The sequence below is a fragment of the Magnolia sinica genome, chromosome 17, assembly GCF_029962835.1.
Source record: "Magnolia sinica isolate HGM2019 chromosome 17, MsV1, whole genome shotgun sequence".
Lineage (NCBI taxonomy): Eukaryota > Viridiplantae > Streptophyta > Magnoliopsida > Magnoliales > Magnoliaceae > Magnolia > Magnolia sinica.
The window spans coordinates 8,239,992-8,259,586 of record NC_080589.1 but is presented as its reverse complement, the minus strand read 5'-3'; the positions used below and the strand labels follow the sequence as shown (position 1 = coordinate 8,259,586).

The 19,595-nt window shown below is 44.2% G+C and overlaps 1 protein-coding gene across 1 annotated transcript; it reads left to right on the top strand.

Moving 5' to 3' along the window:
* Nucleotides 1-371: 371 nt before the first annotated feature.
* On the top strand, nucleotides 372-2,111 carry LOC131230920 (probable galacturonosyltransferase-like 7). The gene has a single exon (XM_058226943.1). It carries the CDS (start codon nucleotides 811-813, stop codon nucleotides 1,903-1,905), a length of 1,095 nt encoding a protein of 364 aa, XP_058082926.1. The 5' UTR covers nucleotides 372-810; the 3' UTR covers nucleotides 1,906-2,111.
* Nucleotides 2,112-19,595: the final 17,484 nt, after the last annotated feature.

The following is a 19,595-nucleotide window of genomic DNA, read 5'->3' as shown; positions in this document are numbered from 1 at the left end:
ATATTCACAACTCAAATGGGCCACCATGGTGTGTCTTTCATCATTTCTAAGCGGTGGTGAACCAACATGGGAGTCTAAACTACAAAAGTTCTGGCTGAGAAACCTGAACATGTGGGGGCAACAAATCCATTCCGTACAGATGGGATGCACCGTGACAAAGTATAGCTTTGTGTATTTGGGGCCACCATGATGTGTATCTTTCATGAAAACCGTTAATCAGGTGTAACTCACTGGGATCTATTATTTGGGCTAATCCTCTGTATGTACGGTGAAAATAATGTTTACCACCTGATGGACAGATTGGATTTTACATAAACAGAACGGTGGACACCACAAACGTACTATGAAGAGGAAAGGGGCGTATTCATCAAAGAACGAGGGTGTAAATATTTATTTCCTTTCTATAATAATATTAATTCTGGATATTTATGGGAGAGAGAGAGAGAGAGAGAGAGGGAGAGAGAATTACTTGCGACGGCTATTGATGTAGGGGAGGAGAGAGGAGGAAGCAGAGAACTGCAGCGCACGTTGGCGCACGTTAGCAGCTCTCGCGGCCGCCTTCTCTCGCACCCATGGATTCTGTTCTTTCTGCTTTCCATTCCCCTTTCGAAGATCGCTTCCTCTCCAAGCGATGCGATTTGTGAAAGACGAACTCAGCTGAGTCGAAACGATTCCCAATCTCCTCTTTTCTCAGACCTGGCAGACCTCAAAGCGACCCTTGCCTTCCTCTTCCTCAATCTCTCCTCTCGATTCTCAGATCTCGTGGCGAGGAAGAAGAGAAAGAGGAACGGAGATTTCAGACGGAGGAAGATGCTCTGGATCATGAGATTTTCCGGATTCTTCTCCGCAGCGATGGTCCTAATCGTCTTATCTCCTTCTTTACAGTCTTTCCCCCCTGCAGAAGCAATCAGATCCTCACATATCGACGGCTATCTACGATTTCCGGGCCAGATCTCGACCGTCGATTCTCCAAAACGCTTCTCCTTCCGAAAAGCCCCCGCATTCAGCAATGCCGACCAATGCAGCCGGTCCGGCGGGAAGGAAATGACGGTCTGCGATCCGTCGCTCGTCCACATCGCCATCACGCTCGATGTGGAGTACCTGCGTGGCTCAATCGCGGCCGTTCATTCGATCCTGCAGCACTCGCTCTGCCCGGAGAACATCTTCTTCCACTTCCTGGTCTCGGAGACGGATCTCGAAGTCCTGATCCGGGCAACGTTCCCGCAGCTGAAATTCAAGGTCTACTTCTTCGACCCGGAGATCGTGCGGCCCCTGATATCGACGTCCGTACGGCAGGCTCTCGAGCAGCCGTTGAATTACGCGAGGAACTACCTGGCCGACATTCTCGAGCCCTGCGTCCGCCGCGTCGTCTACCTCGACTCGGACCTCGTCGTCGTAGACGACGTTTCGAAGCTCTGGTCCACGGCCCTGGGCCCGAGGACTATCGGCGCGCCGGAATACTGCCACGCGAACTTCACTAAGTACTTCACCGACCGGTTTTGGTCCGACGAGCGGTTTTCCGGCGCTTTCAACGGCCGGAGGCCGTGCTACTTCAACACCGGCGTCATGGTGATCGATCTGGTGAAGTGGAGGAGGTTTGGGTTCACGAGAAGGATTGAACGGTGGATGGAGATCCAAAAGTACGGCCGGATTTACGAGCTGGGATCACTCCCGCCGTTCCTTCTGGTCTTCGCGGGACACGTGGCACCCATCGAGCACAGATGGAACCAGCACGGTCTTGGAGGTGATAACGTGAAGGGCAGCTGTCGGGATCTGCACCCCGGTCCGGTCAGCTTGCTACACTGGAGTGGGAGCGGTAAGCCGTGGCTCCGGCTCGACTCGAACCGGCCCTGCCCGCTCGACTCGCTCTGGGCGCCTTACGACCTGTACCGGCCTTCTCCCTGACCGGTCATAGCCGGTAAATTCCTCCATTTTCTTCCTTTTTTAAAAAGCATTTTTCTCCGTTTCTTATTTTTCATGTTTTTTTTTTTTTTTTTACAATTTTTGTCGGCGTTTTTTCCAGGCATTTTGTATTTTATTCTATTATTCGTGCCTTTGGAAATAAAAATTAAATGAAAAAAGAAAAACAGATATTCATTTTGTTTAATTTAGATTTTTGGAGCTGGATTCCGTGTTTGCTATATTTAGCTGCGCTGACCCTGACTGGATGAAAATAGCTGTTCAAAATGACGAAATTAACCTTGGTTGTAAGTGTACTTAAAGGGCATTTTGGTCTTCCTATTTTTATTTTATTTTTTTCGATTTTGGCCCTTTTCTCTATATATGGTAGAAAATGACCTGTTTTTCATCTCTGATCATGTGTTTATGTGTCTCATCTCATGTGGTTCCTCTTAGATTTGGTATTTCTTGCATGTGATGTTTTAAAGATCACGTGTGTCAGAACTTTGATAGTGTCAGTGGGGGCGGTTGGTTGATCTAGACCGTTGATATTATGGGGCGGATGTCTGATGGTGAAGTCCTCCAAACTTCCAATATTAGAGGTTCCTACCCCTTCTGGTAGTGTGGGAGTCATCTCTATGTTTGAATGCGATCTAATCTATCCATTAGATGCGGCCCCAAATGTTAGGCCGAGATCTTGAAATCCGGACGGATTCACAACTTAGGGGGCCACACCGAAGGAAGCAAGGTGGAAGATTAGCATGGAAACTTCCAGAAGTAATGTGGGTCCATCGTATTGTATTTATGCGATCCAGTCCATTCATCAGGTGTGCCCCACCAGGAAAAAGTAACACACTGAAACTTAAAACGTTCCAAAATTTTGGTGGTCCGCAGCAAGTAAATATGTAGGTTGTACATTGCTCTCTGTGGCGTGCCCCACCTGAGTTTTTGATAGCTATGATTCTTGAGATGTGCGGTATCCATTAGAGCCTCACCCGATGACCGGTTCAGATTCTACATACGCCATAGCTCAAACGGTCAAACCTATGGTCATTACCTCTATAGCAACGTATGGTATGATCCGCATGGGGTCCAATAATATTAGCGGTACGGATCAAGCGATCATAAAAGAGGGACAATCATTCGATGTAGTATCTGTCATAAGTTGCGAATCCTCGCGGTGGGTCCCACAATATCAACGGCACGGATCAACGAACCACGGCTACCACGTGCACGAGAATGGTGCATTTTGTCGAAGCATAGCTCTATGATTGGTTCCTCTCCTTGCGTGGGCTCGTCTAGAAGGGAAGCGTGGTGGGCCATACACCACCTAACTGCCTCGTGTGTTGACGTGACAAAGTTATGTGGACTCATCATTATTATGTGTTATATCCACGCCGTCCATCCATTTTTCAAGATCATTTTAGGGGATGAGCCCAAAATTGAGGCAGATCCAATGTTCATGTGGACCACACCATGAAAAGCAGTCGGGATTGAACGCGTACCATTGAAAACTTCTTGGGTCCCACGAGTTAGTTTTGGATCAAGCTGATATTTGTGTTTTTCATTTATCCACGTCTGTGTGACCTTATGAATAGGTTGGATGGCAAATAAACATCCAAGAAAGTTTCAACGGTTGGATCAAGCTGATATTCTCCCCACCGCTTTCCTTGGTGCGGTCCACCTGTGGTTTGAATCTGATCTCGAAAAATGGATGGAGGGCCTGGATATAACACATGTGGGGCCCACGTAACTTTGCCACGTCGGTGGTGTGCGACACTCCATGCGAGCTGCTTCCGTTCCGAGGTCACAAAAAAGAAAGAAAAAATAAACAGCCTTTGGACACAAATGCCCTTGTTCATTTTTGGACCTGAGAGAGCAGTCTCGCGGACCATGTGATGTCAATTTGGTCATTTAGACGGGAATGGGTTAAAATGTAGCGGCAGATATTGTCGAAATCGGAAACGCCAATGGTTGTGTTTGGCAGCAGATCCGGTTGTGGCTTTTGTTACGATTTTATCAAAGCGCAATCGGCACAGTACTTTCTTGTTCAGTGATATCTATTAATAAGATTTCAGTCAGGTGGGCCATGTTCTTCTAGAAAAATCTCATTGCTCGTTTTTTATTTTTTATTTTTTATACCATTTTCATGAAAAGGGTGCGCCCCACCATGAAGATCATCGAATGAGTGGACAACCAATAGTCCATGGCGGAGGTCTACCGTTTAATGATGTACTGCTGTCCTACTGTAATGGGAATCTTGGCGGGAAAGATGGTTGCGTACTGCAAGTGGTACCTTGATCAGTACTCCCATACCAATGGCTGGACAGTACAGAGTTGAGCTGGCAACCATCATTTTTCGGTGGGAAAACGACAAAAGGATGTGTGGCCCACTTGGTGAATGGTCTGGGTTGTAGACAGTTGTTACACGTTCCCAGTCTCGTTCAGTTGAAACGTGGATTGCGTGGTGACCCTGCGTCCCTGCCACCACCGACCTCTGTGCTGGCAGAATTCTGTGGAGCCCATCCCTTTTAGGGTGCGTGGTTGATAGATGTTCCGTTCCACACGCAGAAAAGTGTAGGATTAAACGGCTACCGTTAAACACTACCGTTGAAAGATACCTCGTTTCAATACTGAGGTTGGTATCGATTTCTAGTGGGGGTGGCTAACAGTGATGTTGATGTGTGAACTGACAGTCTGGTGTACTAACAAGCTAACCAGAAAAAAAAGTGCTATATGTTTTCGATTCAGGTTGGATGACCGATAAGCATCACCGGAGTCTGGGAAGGTTTCAACGGTAGATGTTATTATCCCCGCTGTTTTATGTGGTGTGGTCCACTTGAGCTTTGGATATGCTTCAGTTTTGGACACATGCCTAAAATTAGCCGGCAAAATGGATGAACGGCTTAGATAAAGCACAGACATCACGGTTGGCCCCATCGGGATCCATTTTGGGGCCCATATGGGTTTCCTATGATCATGGTGGACCGTTGATATGTGGGGTCCACGCTGTAATTTAAATTCCACTTTAGACGTCTGATTTTATCCATGTGGTTATTCAATCATGGTTTTTTTTTTTTTTTTTGGGCCACGTATAACATTGGCCGTTGATTTGATTAGATATCTGTCCACTTGGCCCCACGTGCTAAGACACCGTAGTAAGCTGCCCAAAACCCGTACCTGTTCATGTTATGAGCCCCATCCACGCTATTTATGTTGGAAGATCTTATAATACATTCCGTTGAATTTGGTGGGGCCCACACGCACTCTCATTGTTGCGTGCAAAGAGACGAAAGTTGGAAGGGAAAGGGCACATATTCCTTCCACCCTGTTCTTACACGTTTCCATGTGAGATCTAATAATTTGGTCGCTTTCATCCGGTCCCAAACCTCCCAACTCAGCTATCCCCATTTTATACTCTGGCGGAGTATGATACTTGATACGCATTCCTTAACTCAAATTGAACAGGTTAAAACGTGGGACCCCTTACAATCCCAAAATCAGATTGGTTTAACAATCCCGACCTCTGATTTTTGGATGCTTATCTTTCATTTCTAACCGTTCAATGAATGTTGACCAATCCTATATGGAAATTGTAAGTATGAGTACGTGCAACTCAATTTAAACCGTCCAAATCATTGAATCAGCTGCAAATAATTTCATGACCCTAAAATCAGATTGGTTGTATGACCCTTTTGATTAGTGGGCCAAAAAAAAAAAAAAATGGAAGGATGACCCTTATGATTAGTGAGGTATTTGTTGTGGCCAGTGATTTTATTTTCATCTCAACCGTCCATTACTTGTCTACCAACCCTGTCAGTTAGGACAACTGAATTCATTGTAATTGTTGGTTTATATGGCCCATTTAAAGCGGTATTCCTCTTCTATGTGATGCTAGATAGCTGCTGAGGGTACCAGTTCATGGATGCTTGTAAGATCGTTGCCGTTCATCATGACAGAGATCGGCATGGGTGTGGTCTGTGTCTAAAATCAGGTTATCAGCTCATCAAGCAAAGTAACAGATTTAGAGAAAAATGGATGGCCATTTGTCCATATTCATACATGTGTGGACCACCTGATGATCCAACCAGATGGGCTTTTTGGGCCAGATCAACATGTGCTTTGGGACCATCAAAAGCACAGCCCGAATCTCACACGTATGTCATTTCGTCGCATGTGTGGAAGTCCTGTTGCGCATGTCATATTCTTCATTTCTCATGTCACTGTATTCCAAACCTTATTTATTTATTTATTTTTTAAATTATATGTTTTGTTATTATATTTTGGTGTATGTTTGGTAATGTGGGGCCCACATTAGTTACACTAAAGAATCTGTTCCGTTAGCTTCCGCGGTCCTTTCGGTCAAATTCCGGCATCCTTCGCACCGTATTCGGCATTTGCGCACGATCCTAAGCCAGGTCCCGGGCACCGACGTCGGCTCGATCCGAAACTTATGTCTTGGTGATCGCGTCGTCGCCGCGGTTCCAACGCCGTGACTTGCGCACCGAACCGATACCCAGGTAAGAAGATGCCGATCAGCGTTTATTCCGAAGAAACACCGCGCGTTGCGGATTTCGAGGGAATCTCTACACAATTAGTCCCACTAATTAACCATAAATGCAACCATACCTCAAAGTACCTCACCCATTCCCTCTTTTTCCAAAAGTCCACCATCTTTCCACCTCACCATTCCTCTTTTCTCATTTTCAACCTCAACCATCCCTCTTCTCCACCAATTTCAAACTAAACCATACCTCTCATCACTCCTTTCTTACAACCACCACTCCACCCATCCCTCCATCCATTATTTCTATCTCTCCCTCTCATTCTCTAGCAAAATTTTCCAAATCCCATGAGAAATTTCACTCATCCAACACTCCTCTCTCAACTTCAAGTGTGGCCCACCCTCTCATCTCCAATCTCAACCATTCATCCTTCATCAATCTCCATTAAAAGTGAAGGTAAGGAGCTAAGGAGTCCAAGGGAGCTAGGAGAAGGAAGATAAGGTGGGTATTTTTCCATTAATTTAAATTTTTGGGCCCACTTGTTGGTGGGACCCATTTGGATGTATGTGATTTTATCAAGAGGGCCCATAGTGGCGGGGTTCCTCTATCTCACCGTGTACCTCTTTCTCTATCTCTCTCTTTCTTTCTTTGTAATGATGTGGATCCCACCAATATGTGTTACATCTACTCCGTCCATCTACATCAGACGGTGTGGCCCACTCTATTACAAGTGATGATCCACAACACCCTGTTTGGATGGGTCCAATACATCAATATATATATATATATATATATATATATATATATATATATATATATGTATATATTTATATGTGTATATTTTATATAATATACATATAGCATATATAATATAATATGTATTTTATATATATACTATAAGATATATTATAAGCAGTGGTGGGCCATGTCTACGTGGGACCCACCACAATGATTTGAATTTGTAAATCGTCCAGCGTCCCTGGACGCTGGACGTTACAAGCAGCACTTAAAAAATATATATATATATATATGTAATAAATAAAAGAGAGAGATGGGCCACTCATGCAGGCCCCACCTTGATGTATATGTAAGATCCGAGCCGTCCATGTTGTTCCTCAACTCATTTTAGGCGTTGAGCCGAAAAATGAAGTTGATCCCATGTTCTGGCGGGCCGTACCATAGGAAACAGTGTCCCTACCTTTGATTTGCTCCCTGATGCTGCTCCTGTACATCTGAAAAAGGCTCAATATTGGACTCTATGGGTTGGTATCAAGCCACAGAGACCAATGAATGGAGTGGATCTTACTAAAGCGGGCCCCACCTAGGAAAAACCGCAACAAAACCCTTTTTTTTCAAAAAAAATAAAGAAGCAGCAGTGCTGCTGCTACTGCTGCCAGCGCTGGCCACCGACGGGCGGACGGGCTGGGGGCTCACGGCCCAGCTGTGGGCCCCATCTTGATGTGTTTCGACGATCAACACCATGCGTTTGATGAGTACCCTCAGTCCACGCGTCCACGTCAAAAATCAGCCTTATACGGAATGCTGGTGGGCCACACCATCTGAAATCATATGAAGACATTCCTAATCATATAAAAACACTTGGTGGGACCCGTCCGAAATTTGGATGAATCTGAAATTTGGTCTGAACGGTCAGTTAGGTGGGACTCACTGATTGGATGGGCTGGATTGTGAATTACATCTCGGTGGGCCCCAAAACAAAAAAATAAAAAAAATAAAAAAAATAATAAAAACAGCGCTGCTGCGGCTGCATTGACGGGCGGCCACGAGGCAGGGACCCACGGCTCCATCCGTGGGCCCCACCATGATGTATATCTTGTATCCACACCGCCCATTTGGTGGGCCACTATCTGATGTGGACCCCCTCTAAAAATCAGGCTTATCCAACGCTCGGGTGGCCCACATCACAAGAAACAGTGTGAATTGAACTCTACCATTGAAACCCTTTCTGGGTCCACAGAATTTTCAGATCAAGCTGAAAATTGTTGTTCCCCTCCTCCCTGGCCCGTGTGACCTTATGAATAAGTTGGATTTCAAATGAACATTTCAGTGGGCCTTACCCAAGGTCCAAGTGACCTTATGAATAGGTTGGATTTCAAATAAATATTATGGTGGGCCCTAGGCCCATGTGGTGGAGCCATATTAATGTATTTCTAGCCGTTGGGGAGGCCCACCTTGATATATATAAGGCCCATGAGGTTAGGCCCATTCGATGTATTGGTGGCCCGATGTCGAGGCCCACTCTGATATCTATAAGGGCCATGTTACGAGACTCATTGTGACGTATTCTAAGGCTCATGGGTTATGGCCCATTGCAATGTACATAAGGCCCACTAATGCGGCCCACTTGACTTATATAAGGCCCATATGAGATGGCCCATTTGATGTATCTGAGCACTATGGGTCGAGGCCCAATGAGATGTATATTAGTCCATTGCAATGTGTGATTTCCTATAGTTTGTGTAATGGTGCTTTATGGCGGGCTAAGCCTTGGGAACAATGTTGGTTTGACGTCCACATTGTAAGGACAATGTTGGTTAAATGTCCGCATTGTCATACTCCTTAAGGCCACTGATAGGTTCATATTTATACTCTGCAGGCCGTCTAGGCCCATTTATGTGATACGCAGAGCCATCCCTATATGCATGTTTAGTATAGATCCATGGTTCATGATCATTCGCATCATATGTATGCCTGACGTGAGGAGTGACCGATCATAGCATATGCCTTTGGGCAGACTGTTTATGGGCTCCCTGATAGTTGCCCCATATAAGTGCATGGTACATACAGGCTGTTGCATGACTGATAATGTGACTCATGCACTTGCATTTGTGTGATTATAGTTACTATATGCCCTAGCGACATCAGGGCCATAGCCTCCACAGATACATCGTGGATGGCAGGATTGGAGACCGGAAATATTTGATTCTAGCATACGGGCACCATAGATGTCCCTGGGTGAAAATCCCTAAACCCGATGGTACCAGAGGATGACTCCAACGTCGAGACCGAGTGGATATACGAGCGCATGAGGGCCGAATACCAGGAGGCCGCGTCTCCCACTGTGTCGTGGTCGGTTGGAAAGGAGTGTGGCCTTACTCGCCCGAGGGTAGGGGGCAATACTAGGCCGAGTTTGACCACTCGCGAATGGGTCCGCTATCGACGTGCGGATAGGTATTGGCGACTATTGGTCGGCGGATAGTGAGGTTTCTTACGCTCGCTTGGACCGTGCGGCTAGGAGAGCGCAGTGCCATTTGGAGTGTATTGAACCCGGTGATTATCCAGAATGAGAACTATACTGATATATGTTGAGGTTTGGTATGCTTGAGTTGCATCTTGCATCGCATGGCCGTGTATGGCCAATAGCATTCATATCTTGCACCGCATAGCCTTGGTACGGCAATTTGCATTCATGTACTCATCACCATGATTCCGCATCACTCTGACCTTGCATTTTGAGCACGCTTATATTGCGCACACACTCACACCACCCTCTAAGCTTTCTATAAGCTTATGCACGATTGATGGTGCAGGTGACGCCAGGACGCAGTCGCAGCCATAGTCTCGTTGTAGTTGGAGCGTGCAGCTGAGCTTCTGGAGTTTGCTTCTTTTGTTACATTGTATTTTTCCCTTTTGTCGCATTGTACTAAAAAGTTTTTGATCATAGTGGATTTTGTGGTGGTGTTCTTGTGGTTATTAGTTGTGGGTTATGCTTGTGTTATGCTCATTATGAATCAGACTGATGATTTGAAATCCTCCTTGTAGTATCCCAGGATCGAAACCTGGTGAATGGGTGCCGGATTATTAAATTATATGTTTTGTTATTATATTTTGGTGTATGTTTGGTAATGTGGGGCCCACATTAGTTACACTAAAGAATGACGCGGTTATGCACCTACCTTTGATATAAGGGGAATGCTCACATGTGTTAGAAAGTTCGAGCTGAGTGGGGCCCACCGTGATGCGTGAGTTTCATCCAACCTGTTATTAGATGCACCTCTCCATGTTGCTGCTGGATCCCAAAATCCAGCCTAAGACATTATTTAGGTGGGCCACACAAAAGAGATCAATGGGTGACATTCGGGAGGGTATGCCTACCGTAGGAACTTCCATATATCATATGGGGTCCGATTTGTTGTGTATATGTCATCCAAACCATTAATCATGTAAGCCCCACCACCAACCATTTGAATATTTAGGTTGCAGGGGTGATCGTATATTTCTTGGTGTGTGGTCTACCAGCTGAATTTTGAATTGAGTTTTTTTGGGATGTCCGGTGAACATGAGGCACACCAGATGCACGGTTTGGATTCTACGTAAACTTCTCAGGTGGGCCCCACACGGCTCAACTGTTCAGAGCGAATGAGACTGCCTTGATAATATAAATAGTTAAGAAGGGGGTGTCCGAAGGATCTTGACCGTTCATCAGATGGACCCGCGGCTAAATGTCCTGGCCCGTATAACTGATTGTTCCATGTACACTTGCGACCAACCTGATGGACCAGTCGATATTGGTCCGGACCATGTTTTTGATGGACCCTGTCTGATGATTGGTCCAGATCTCCTCTTATCTGCCAAAAATCTGCCACTTTGATCTTGTCTCAATATCTTTCTCAGCACACCTACTATAAGGTTTGCTCCCCCAAGTGGACCCCACGTGAAGAAGACCATGAATACATAAATTGACGGTTTTAGAAGAAGCCACTAACGGCCCTATTCAACATACACGTGTGGCCCACCTATTGAGGACAACGGATTGGCTACTCCTCCTGCCACCAGCCCCGTGGCTAGTGGTCGGTGCTCTGTGGGCCCCACCATGATGTATGTGTTTCATCCATTCCATTCATCCATTTTTACAGATCATTTTAGGGGGTTGGTACCAAAAATGAGAGGAATATAAGTCTCACGTGGACCACACCACAGAAAAACAATAGTGATTGGATATTGACCATTAAAATCCTCCTAAGGCCCATTGAACTGTTTATTTGACATCCAATATGTTGATTAGGTCATACAGAACCAGATGAAGGGAACAATTAAAGATAAGATTGATCCAACACTTTTATGGCCCCCAAAAAAGTTTTTAATGGTCGACGTTCATTCAACACTGTTTCCTGTAATGTGGTCCTCTTTATAACTCATTTTTTGTCTCATATCATAAAATGATCTAGAAAAATAGATGGACGGCATGGATGAAACAAATACATCATGGTGGGGCCCACAGAGCACCGACCAGTAGCCATTGGCTGGTGTCAGGGGAGTAGCCAATCCGTTTCCCCTATTGAGTAGAATGTACTGATTCTGCTGCATCAGTCTGATGTACCACGTACTTGCTAGTTTGGCACGGTCTGATGCTGTGGTAGGGGCTTTGTGGGGTCCACTGTGATGTATGTGTTTTATCCACGCCGTCTATCCATTTCGCCATATCATTTTAGGGTATGAGCCCAAAAATGAATCAGATCCTTAGATCAAGTGGGCCACACAGTAGGGATTGAATACCCACCATTAAAAACTTCTTGGGAGCCACAGAACTTTATATCAAGCCTATATTCGTGTTTTCCCTTCATTCAGATCTACGATGGCAAATAAACATCACGATGGACCCTAGGAAGATTTCAACGGTGGACGTCATTTACATCACGGTGGGCCCCACAGATCCAATGACAGGACCGAGTCCATCCTGGTAGGTGCAGGACGCAATACATCGCCCGTGTGATGCATGAAAAGGTCCGTCCGTGACGTGATAGCAAGTAGCGAACCTCGAATAATATCCGGTTGTTGAGCGCCGTTCCTTTAGTGGGCCCAACATCCTACGGCCCATAGATTATTAATTTTTAAGTGTCAACCTCATATTATTTAATTACTACTAACGATTTTCTAGATATCGGAAACATCACAAGAACAGATAAACTGCCACAATTTCAATGCATCAACTTCTATATTATAAGGCCGTTGCGGTAGTCTTATTTTCTCTAAATATACATTCACATGCAGAACCGTTTTTATGCTGACGTGTCATGTACGTAGGATATCCGATCCACCCAAAAGATGGGCCACACCATGAAAATTAAATTCTATGAAATTGAACTGAATCCATTCATTAGGTGGGCCACAAATGTATTCGGATTAGGCCATTTTCTATCTATTGATTTCGATGATATGTGGCTCGATTTTACCTAGGGTGATCTTCTTTGTCTGGCCCGTATTTTGCATGGATTGGATGGTCCACATGTGGGACAAGTTGGTGGAAACATGGGGTTATATGGCAATGCAATGTTCACTACCTCGTTTAGTATGCTTTGAACGGGCTTTTAACTAATGACGTAAAGCTTAAAAAGTAGGGTTTATGGGTTTAAGCCACCCGATAAGGTTGCATCTGGTCCCATTATTTTAAGGGGTGGTTTGGTTGATGGTAAACGGTTGTAATCGGTGGTCAATGGATGCACTTGGGTAAAAAGGATCATTTTGGACCTTTGGTTGATAATAAACGGTGGTAAAATCAATGTGAGAAGGACCACAGTAAAATCATGTGATGAATTGGTCTACTCTAAGAAGGTTAAGTCAAAGTTGTTAAAGTTTACCGCTCCGAGGAGTTTTTTTTTGGCGAAGTGTACGTTTTGATGAGGTTTGTTTGGGCTAGATCTGAAAATTCCTCATGATGGGTGTTCACTCTCCAAGTGCAGGGTTATGATGTAGTAATAAACTCAGTAAGACCGAGGTCGAATTCCAATGGATTGATACCTGTACGTTACCTGAAACTAACTAGAAATAGGACTAGCCTAAGATGAAATCTAAATGGTGAGAAATTAATCTACAACTTTAAGGAATTCAGAGGAAGGAAACTAAGGATTCAGAGGATCCACTTGTAGAGATCAGGGAGATCTTATGCCTACATCACGAATTATGGAATTTAAACTGAACTTACTTGATCTGGTTTTCAAGAGATGAAAAAGTATATGAATTAGAATGGATTTCATCACCAAACCATGCCCAAGAAACAAAGTTAACAACATAATTAAACTAATCACCAACCAATCAACATGCTATGAAGGTTAGGAAGGGTATCATCATCCTACCATGCCCAGGAGACGATGGTGAACAACAGGGCTTCCTTACGTCATAACATCAAAAGAGAAAAAAGAAATATTCAAAGTCATTACAGATCCATTGTAATTTCAGTCACAACAGACCATTAAAGACTAAAAACATTCCTTCCAAAATCAACTAAAAACAAATTCAGTTCATGAATTTACATTAAAAACATAGAATAGAATCTCCCATCTCGCTACGGGCTTCACCACTTAGCCCTAACTAAGAGGTTTAGCCAATCACGAGCATGATTAGGAAATTCACAATAGACCAAAGAAGAAGAAAAGAAAGAGGAAAACCAGGTCCAGCTCAAGCCAACCCACCTTCTCTGCCTCTACTCACGTTCACTGCCGCTGCTCACGCTCAGCCCTCGTCCCCCGTCTTCGTTTTTTCCCCTGGCTTCACGTTTTCCGCCTCCTTATAGCACCCGAGGAGTTGGTCGAGAGAGGATAGTCCCACACGTCCCCCCTGGAGTCGGTTTTTACGCATACAGTATGCGAAACTGGAAGCCCTGTGACAATGCCGTTCTGATGGCAGTGTCTCCACACTTCCCTTCTTTGCTTTCTTTCCAAAAGGACAAGATCCTCTGGGATGTTTTTGAACGACTTACATGATGGACGGTCCAGATCGTCCATCCGATCACCGTTGAGATCACGTAACGGCCCGCAAAAATCGGGCAGCGTCCGGCGTAAAAACAGGGCCTGCGTATTCGTTACGCTGTGACGATGGTGGGGTCCACACTCAGATTCAAATGAGAAATCCAAGCCGTCCATCGAATTTCTCTCGAAATTTTGGTCGGGAAAGAATGGTTTCTGCCGTCCGTTGATGTGGCCTGCAGAATTATCACCTGACCGTTCGCTCCGCGTCCGAACGGCTGAAATCTGTTCCATACTTCTTCTAGGAAAAATTCCACCTAGGTGAGGGTCACGCCCTCCCTCTGGACTTAATGGGTGGTTCAGATGGATGATTTGGATGAAAGGTGGGCCCTACTATGAGAGATCAGCGGACGCACCAGCGTCCGCTGTTGCTGCTGCAGAAGGAGTCGGGTAAGCCGACTTTAAAAAGGAATCTTGGCCCGGTGCGGCTCGCGTGCGGACGTGTTGTGTACACACACGTCGCACGTGGGGTCCACTGTAATGCGTGTGGTCGATCCACCCCGCTTATTCCTCCCTTCTTGTAGATTGAGTGGTTGAGGCCAAACTTGAAGAATATCCAGCTATCAGGTGGGCCCCAAATCGCTGTTTTATGGGCTGATTTAACTGTTGGGCCACTTCCATAGTGATTCAAGGGCTGAAATTTGATATGTATGGTTAATTTATGGCCCTCGTGCCATGGCCCATGGTGACCAATCAGATGGCCGGAACTATGTGATCTTGCATTCTTCACCAATTTCGGCCCTCTTAACGTAAATGACTTGATTTTCTCGGTTCCTGGCATGTAAATTCTTCGATCTTGGTTCTCTGGAGTGTGTCCTTGCTTGGTGATTCTTGAGTGTCAAATCCACACTTTTAGTACTATTTTTCAGTCCACGCTCCGATTCACCTCGCAATAAAAACACAATTAAAATATGACGTTAAACACTATCATGTACGTAAAATCGGGCAATGATTGGGGTCCGATATGTAATATTTGACCCTCAACACAACCCCAACCAGATCTTGCTAGTCCCGAGCAAGGTATGCAAAAATAAATTGAGAATTACAGTAACAATTTCTATAAACTTGAGTGATTTTTGCAATAATCCGGATATGAGAATTTCTACGATTCATGAATGTTGGGCCTTACTCTCTCCTAGACTCAAACACACGGTAAATTTCATAATCAATTTCAAAGTATTAGTCTCTCAATTAGAACAATCCTAAACACTAAGTTCCACAGTGTATAGTGTAATCTCGCTTTCAACATTAATACGCAACTCTGTTTCAGGATATCATTGGCAACCAACTAAGAGACTTCACGATAACCCAAACTTGCCTCACACATTATCTTCTTCTTCTTTTTTAATTTTTGATTTTTGATTCTTTCATTAAAAGTAACGCCAATCGAGAGGAATCAAATCCTCACCTATAGAGAGCAAACCTATGGTAAAGACTTCACACCCACTCTTTATCAAATATCATCCATGGGAAATCGAATCTTCACCTATAGGAGCAAACCTATGGTAACGACTATTCGCCCAATCCATTCAATTTCTCAGTTAGTTCCTTTCAAGCTTAGTGATCACCAAATTAATCCTTCAATATCGAATGAAACCTTAATGTGTAAGCCAGATGTGACATGTAAAATTATGATTTAATCAATGTTTAAAACTTCTAATCATGAATTAATAGTTCTAACTTAACTGTGAAATCTAACAAATAGTTGAATCCAAGAGTCATAAATTCCAACATCACTTATCTTGTAATTCTAAATCCAAGATGGCCGTCAAAATTGCTTCGAATTCATACGAAATTCTAGAAAAATTTAAAAAAAATTATAATTTTTGATCAAGACAAAGAAAATGCTGATTAGGTCACCTAATCTCCCACTCCCAACCTAAAATCTACATTGTCCTCAATGTAAAAGATATGAGCGTGCAATGCACTTGGGACAACGAAAAGTAAATATGAAGTGATGGGAAGATAGTACCTGGATGATGAATCAAGAGACACTTTCCAACAGATCACAGCATGGGCGTCGGTCAGTAAGGGAGAAGGCAACACAAAAATAATAAAAAAAAAATCCTACCTATACCACTTTCGTAGGTGCTCTCGATTACATTTAGCGTGTGCAACAAGTCTTTAAACCCTTAGGTTACCCCTAGTGGACGAGTTGTAGTCTCGTGAGGGTTTGCAACAATGTTACCCACAAATATTGAACTAACTAACTAGGAAAATGAAATGGAATGAAGAGCTGGGTTGCCTCCTAGGAGCGCTAAGTTTACCGTCTTCAGCAAGCAAATAAAGCAACTACCCTAATCCTATGAAAGCGATAAACCTACCTATACCTCCATCGACTAGGAGATCAATCCTGTAAAACAGGGTCCGGGGCATGGACATGTCCTCTCGAATCAAATTTCTCGACAAATGGTTTCAATCGATGTCCATTGACTTTAAACTCCTTGCCATTGTCGGGATCTCTTATCTCAACGGCCCCATGAGGAAAAACAGAAACAACAATGTAAGGGCCGGTCCAACAAGATCGAAGTTTACCCGAAAAGAGATGTAATCGAGAATTGTACAAAAGGACCTTCTGACCAGGTGTGAATGATTTTCGCAAAATGTGTTGGTCATGAAATGCTTTCATCTTGTCCTTGTAAATTCTCAAATTTTCGTACGCATCATTTCGGATTTCCTCAACTTTATTCAATTGAAGTTTGCGTAGCGAGCCAGCGTTGTCTAGATTGAAATTAAGATTTTTGATCGCCCAGTACGCTTTATGTTCCAGCTCCATAGGCAAGTGATAAGCTTTCCCATAGACAAGTCTAAAGGGAGACATTCCAATAGGGGTTTTAAAGGCAGTACGGTATGCCCATAAGGCATCGGTCAATCGGATTGACCAATCCTTACGATCAGGGTTAACCGTTTTCTCCAAAATGTATTTAATTTTCCTATTAGAAATCTCAACTTGCCCACTTGTCTGCGGGTGGTACGGGGTGCTCACCTTATGAGAGATACTGTATTTTTTTATTAAGCTCTCGAATGGTCTATTACAAAAGTGTGAGCCCCCATCACTAATGATGGCTCGAGGCGTTCCGAATCGAGAAAGGATGTTTTCTTTTAGAAATTTAATGACTGTACGATGGTCATTAGTTCGACACGGAATCGCTTCAACCCATTTAGTGACATAATCCACGGCGAGCAAAATATACAGATTTCCAAATGATTGGGGGAATAGTCCCATGAAATCGATGCCGCAGCAATCAAATGCTTCAATGATAAGGATGGGATTCAAAGGCATCATATTTCGACGGGACAATGGTCCCAATTTCGGACAACGTTCACAAGCTTTGCAAAACTCATGACTGTCCCTAAACATAGTGGGCCAGTAAAAGCCACACTGCAGAATCTTGGCCGTGGTCTTTTTAGCAGAAAAGTGACCACCACAGGCCTGTGAGTGACAGAAGGAGATGACGCTCTGATGCTCATCGTCTGGTACACATCTCCTTAGGATTTGGTCCGAAAAATATTTAAATAAATAAGGATCATCCTAGAAAAATTGCGCACCTTGGTGAAGAATTTCTTCTTATCTTCGTAGTCCAATGTCGGTATAGCACCCGTAGCAAGATAATTAGCAATATCGCGAACCAAGGTGAATGGGAGACTCAAAACAGTTGTTCATCATGGAACATGTCGTTGATATGGGTCGTCCTCAAGGGAATCAGAGGTATTAAGGCGAGAAAGGTGATCGGCCACAACGTTTCTACTCCCTTTTTATCTTTAATTTTCAAATCAAATTCTTGAAGTAGAAGGATCCATCGTATCAAACGGGGCTTAGAATCATTCTTAGAAAGAAGAGTACTTCAGTACCACGTGGTCTGTGTAAATAATGATCTTGGATCCGATCAAGTAGGACTTAAATTTGTCCAAAGCGAACACTACGGCTAAGAGTTCTTTTTCCGTAGTCGAGTAGTTCACTTGGGCCGGATTTAAAGTCTACTCGCGTAATGGATGACGTAGGGTCTCTTATCTTTTCTCCGGCCTAGAACCGCTCCAAAAGCATAATCAAGCGTCGCACATAAGCTCAAAAGGAAGGCTCCAATCGGGTGGTCGCATGATAGGTGCAATGGTTAACGTGCCTTAAGCTTGGTGAAAGCTTCCTGGCATTGCTCACTCCACTCTCGAGCATCCTTTTGAAGAAGATCACATAAAGGACGAGAGAGGAGACTAAAGTCCTTTATGAATCGCTTAGTAAAATCTCGCGTGTCCTAAGAAGGATCGCACGTCTCTAATGTTCTTGGGTGGAGGTAGGTTAGAGATAAGATCGATTTTTGCCTTATCTACCTCGATTCCTTGGGACGAGATGATATGCCCAAGGACAATTCCCTTCCGAACCATGAAATGACACTTCTCCCAATTAAGTACCAAGTTCTTTTCTTCACATCTTTTCAAAAACACATTTAAGACTTTCCAAGCACTTCGAAAGATGGATCGTAAATAGAGAAATCATTCATGAAGACCTCTAGATATTGCCCCACCATATCGAAAAGATACTAAGCATACATCGCCGAAAGGTGGCGGGGCATTACATAGTCCGAATGGCATCCTTCGTAGGCAAAGGTGCCGTAGGGACATGTAAATGTGGTATTTTCTTGGTCTTCGTGGGCTATCTCTATCTGGTTGTAGCCGAATACCCGTCAAGGAAACAGAATAGGAATGACCTGCTAGCCTTCCAGGATCCGATCAATGAATGGTAAAGGAAAGTGGTCTTTCCTCGTGACGTTATTAACTTTCCGTAGTCAATGCACATTCTCCAACCAAGAGTGACTCTAGTTGGCACGAGTTCATTATTAGCATTGGCTACGATGATGATTCCGGACTTTTTAGGGACCACTTGAGTTGGACTCACCCATTGACTATCAGATATAGGGTATATGATACCCACGTCCAATAGTTTAAGAACCTCGGCCTTAACCACTTCCTTCATGTTTGAATTTAGTCTACGTTGTGGTTGCCGAGCGGTTTTTGTATTATCCTCAAGATATATGCGGTGAGTATAAATCGAGGGATCGATTCCCTTGAGGTCCGCTATCGTCCATCCAGGAGCTCCTTTATGCTCAATGAGAGTAGATATGAGCATACTCTCCTGTTCTTTCTCCAGGTGGGCAGAGATCACCACCGGGTATGTCTCATCTTGACCTAAATAGGCATATTTCAAATCAGAGGGCAAAGATTTTAGGTCAAGCTTCGACGGCTTGAGGTTAGACGGTAGAGGCACTACATCAGTTTGTGGCAATTCTTCAAATTGTGGCTTCCACTAGTTAACTTCAAGTACCGGTGCAGTATCAAGCAAGGCGCACGTCTCCCTAATCATGTCATCATCAAAATCATGGGAGTGGGCCAGGCACGTCTCTAGATGGTCGGAGGATAAGGTCAGAGGTGTCGT

Bases quoted from the DNA above. Each gene is read 5' to 3' on its own strand.
- LOC131230920 (XM_058226943.1), top strand. From the start codon at position 811: ATGCTCTGGATCATGAGATTTTCCGGATTCTTCTCCGCAGCGATGGTC.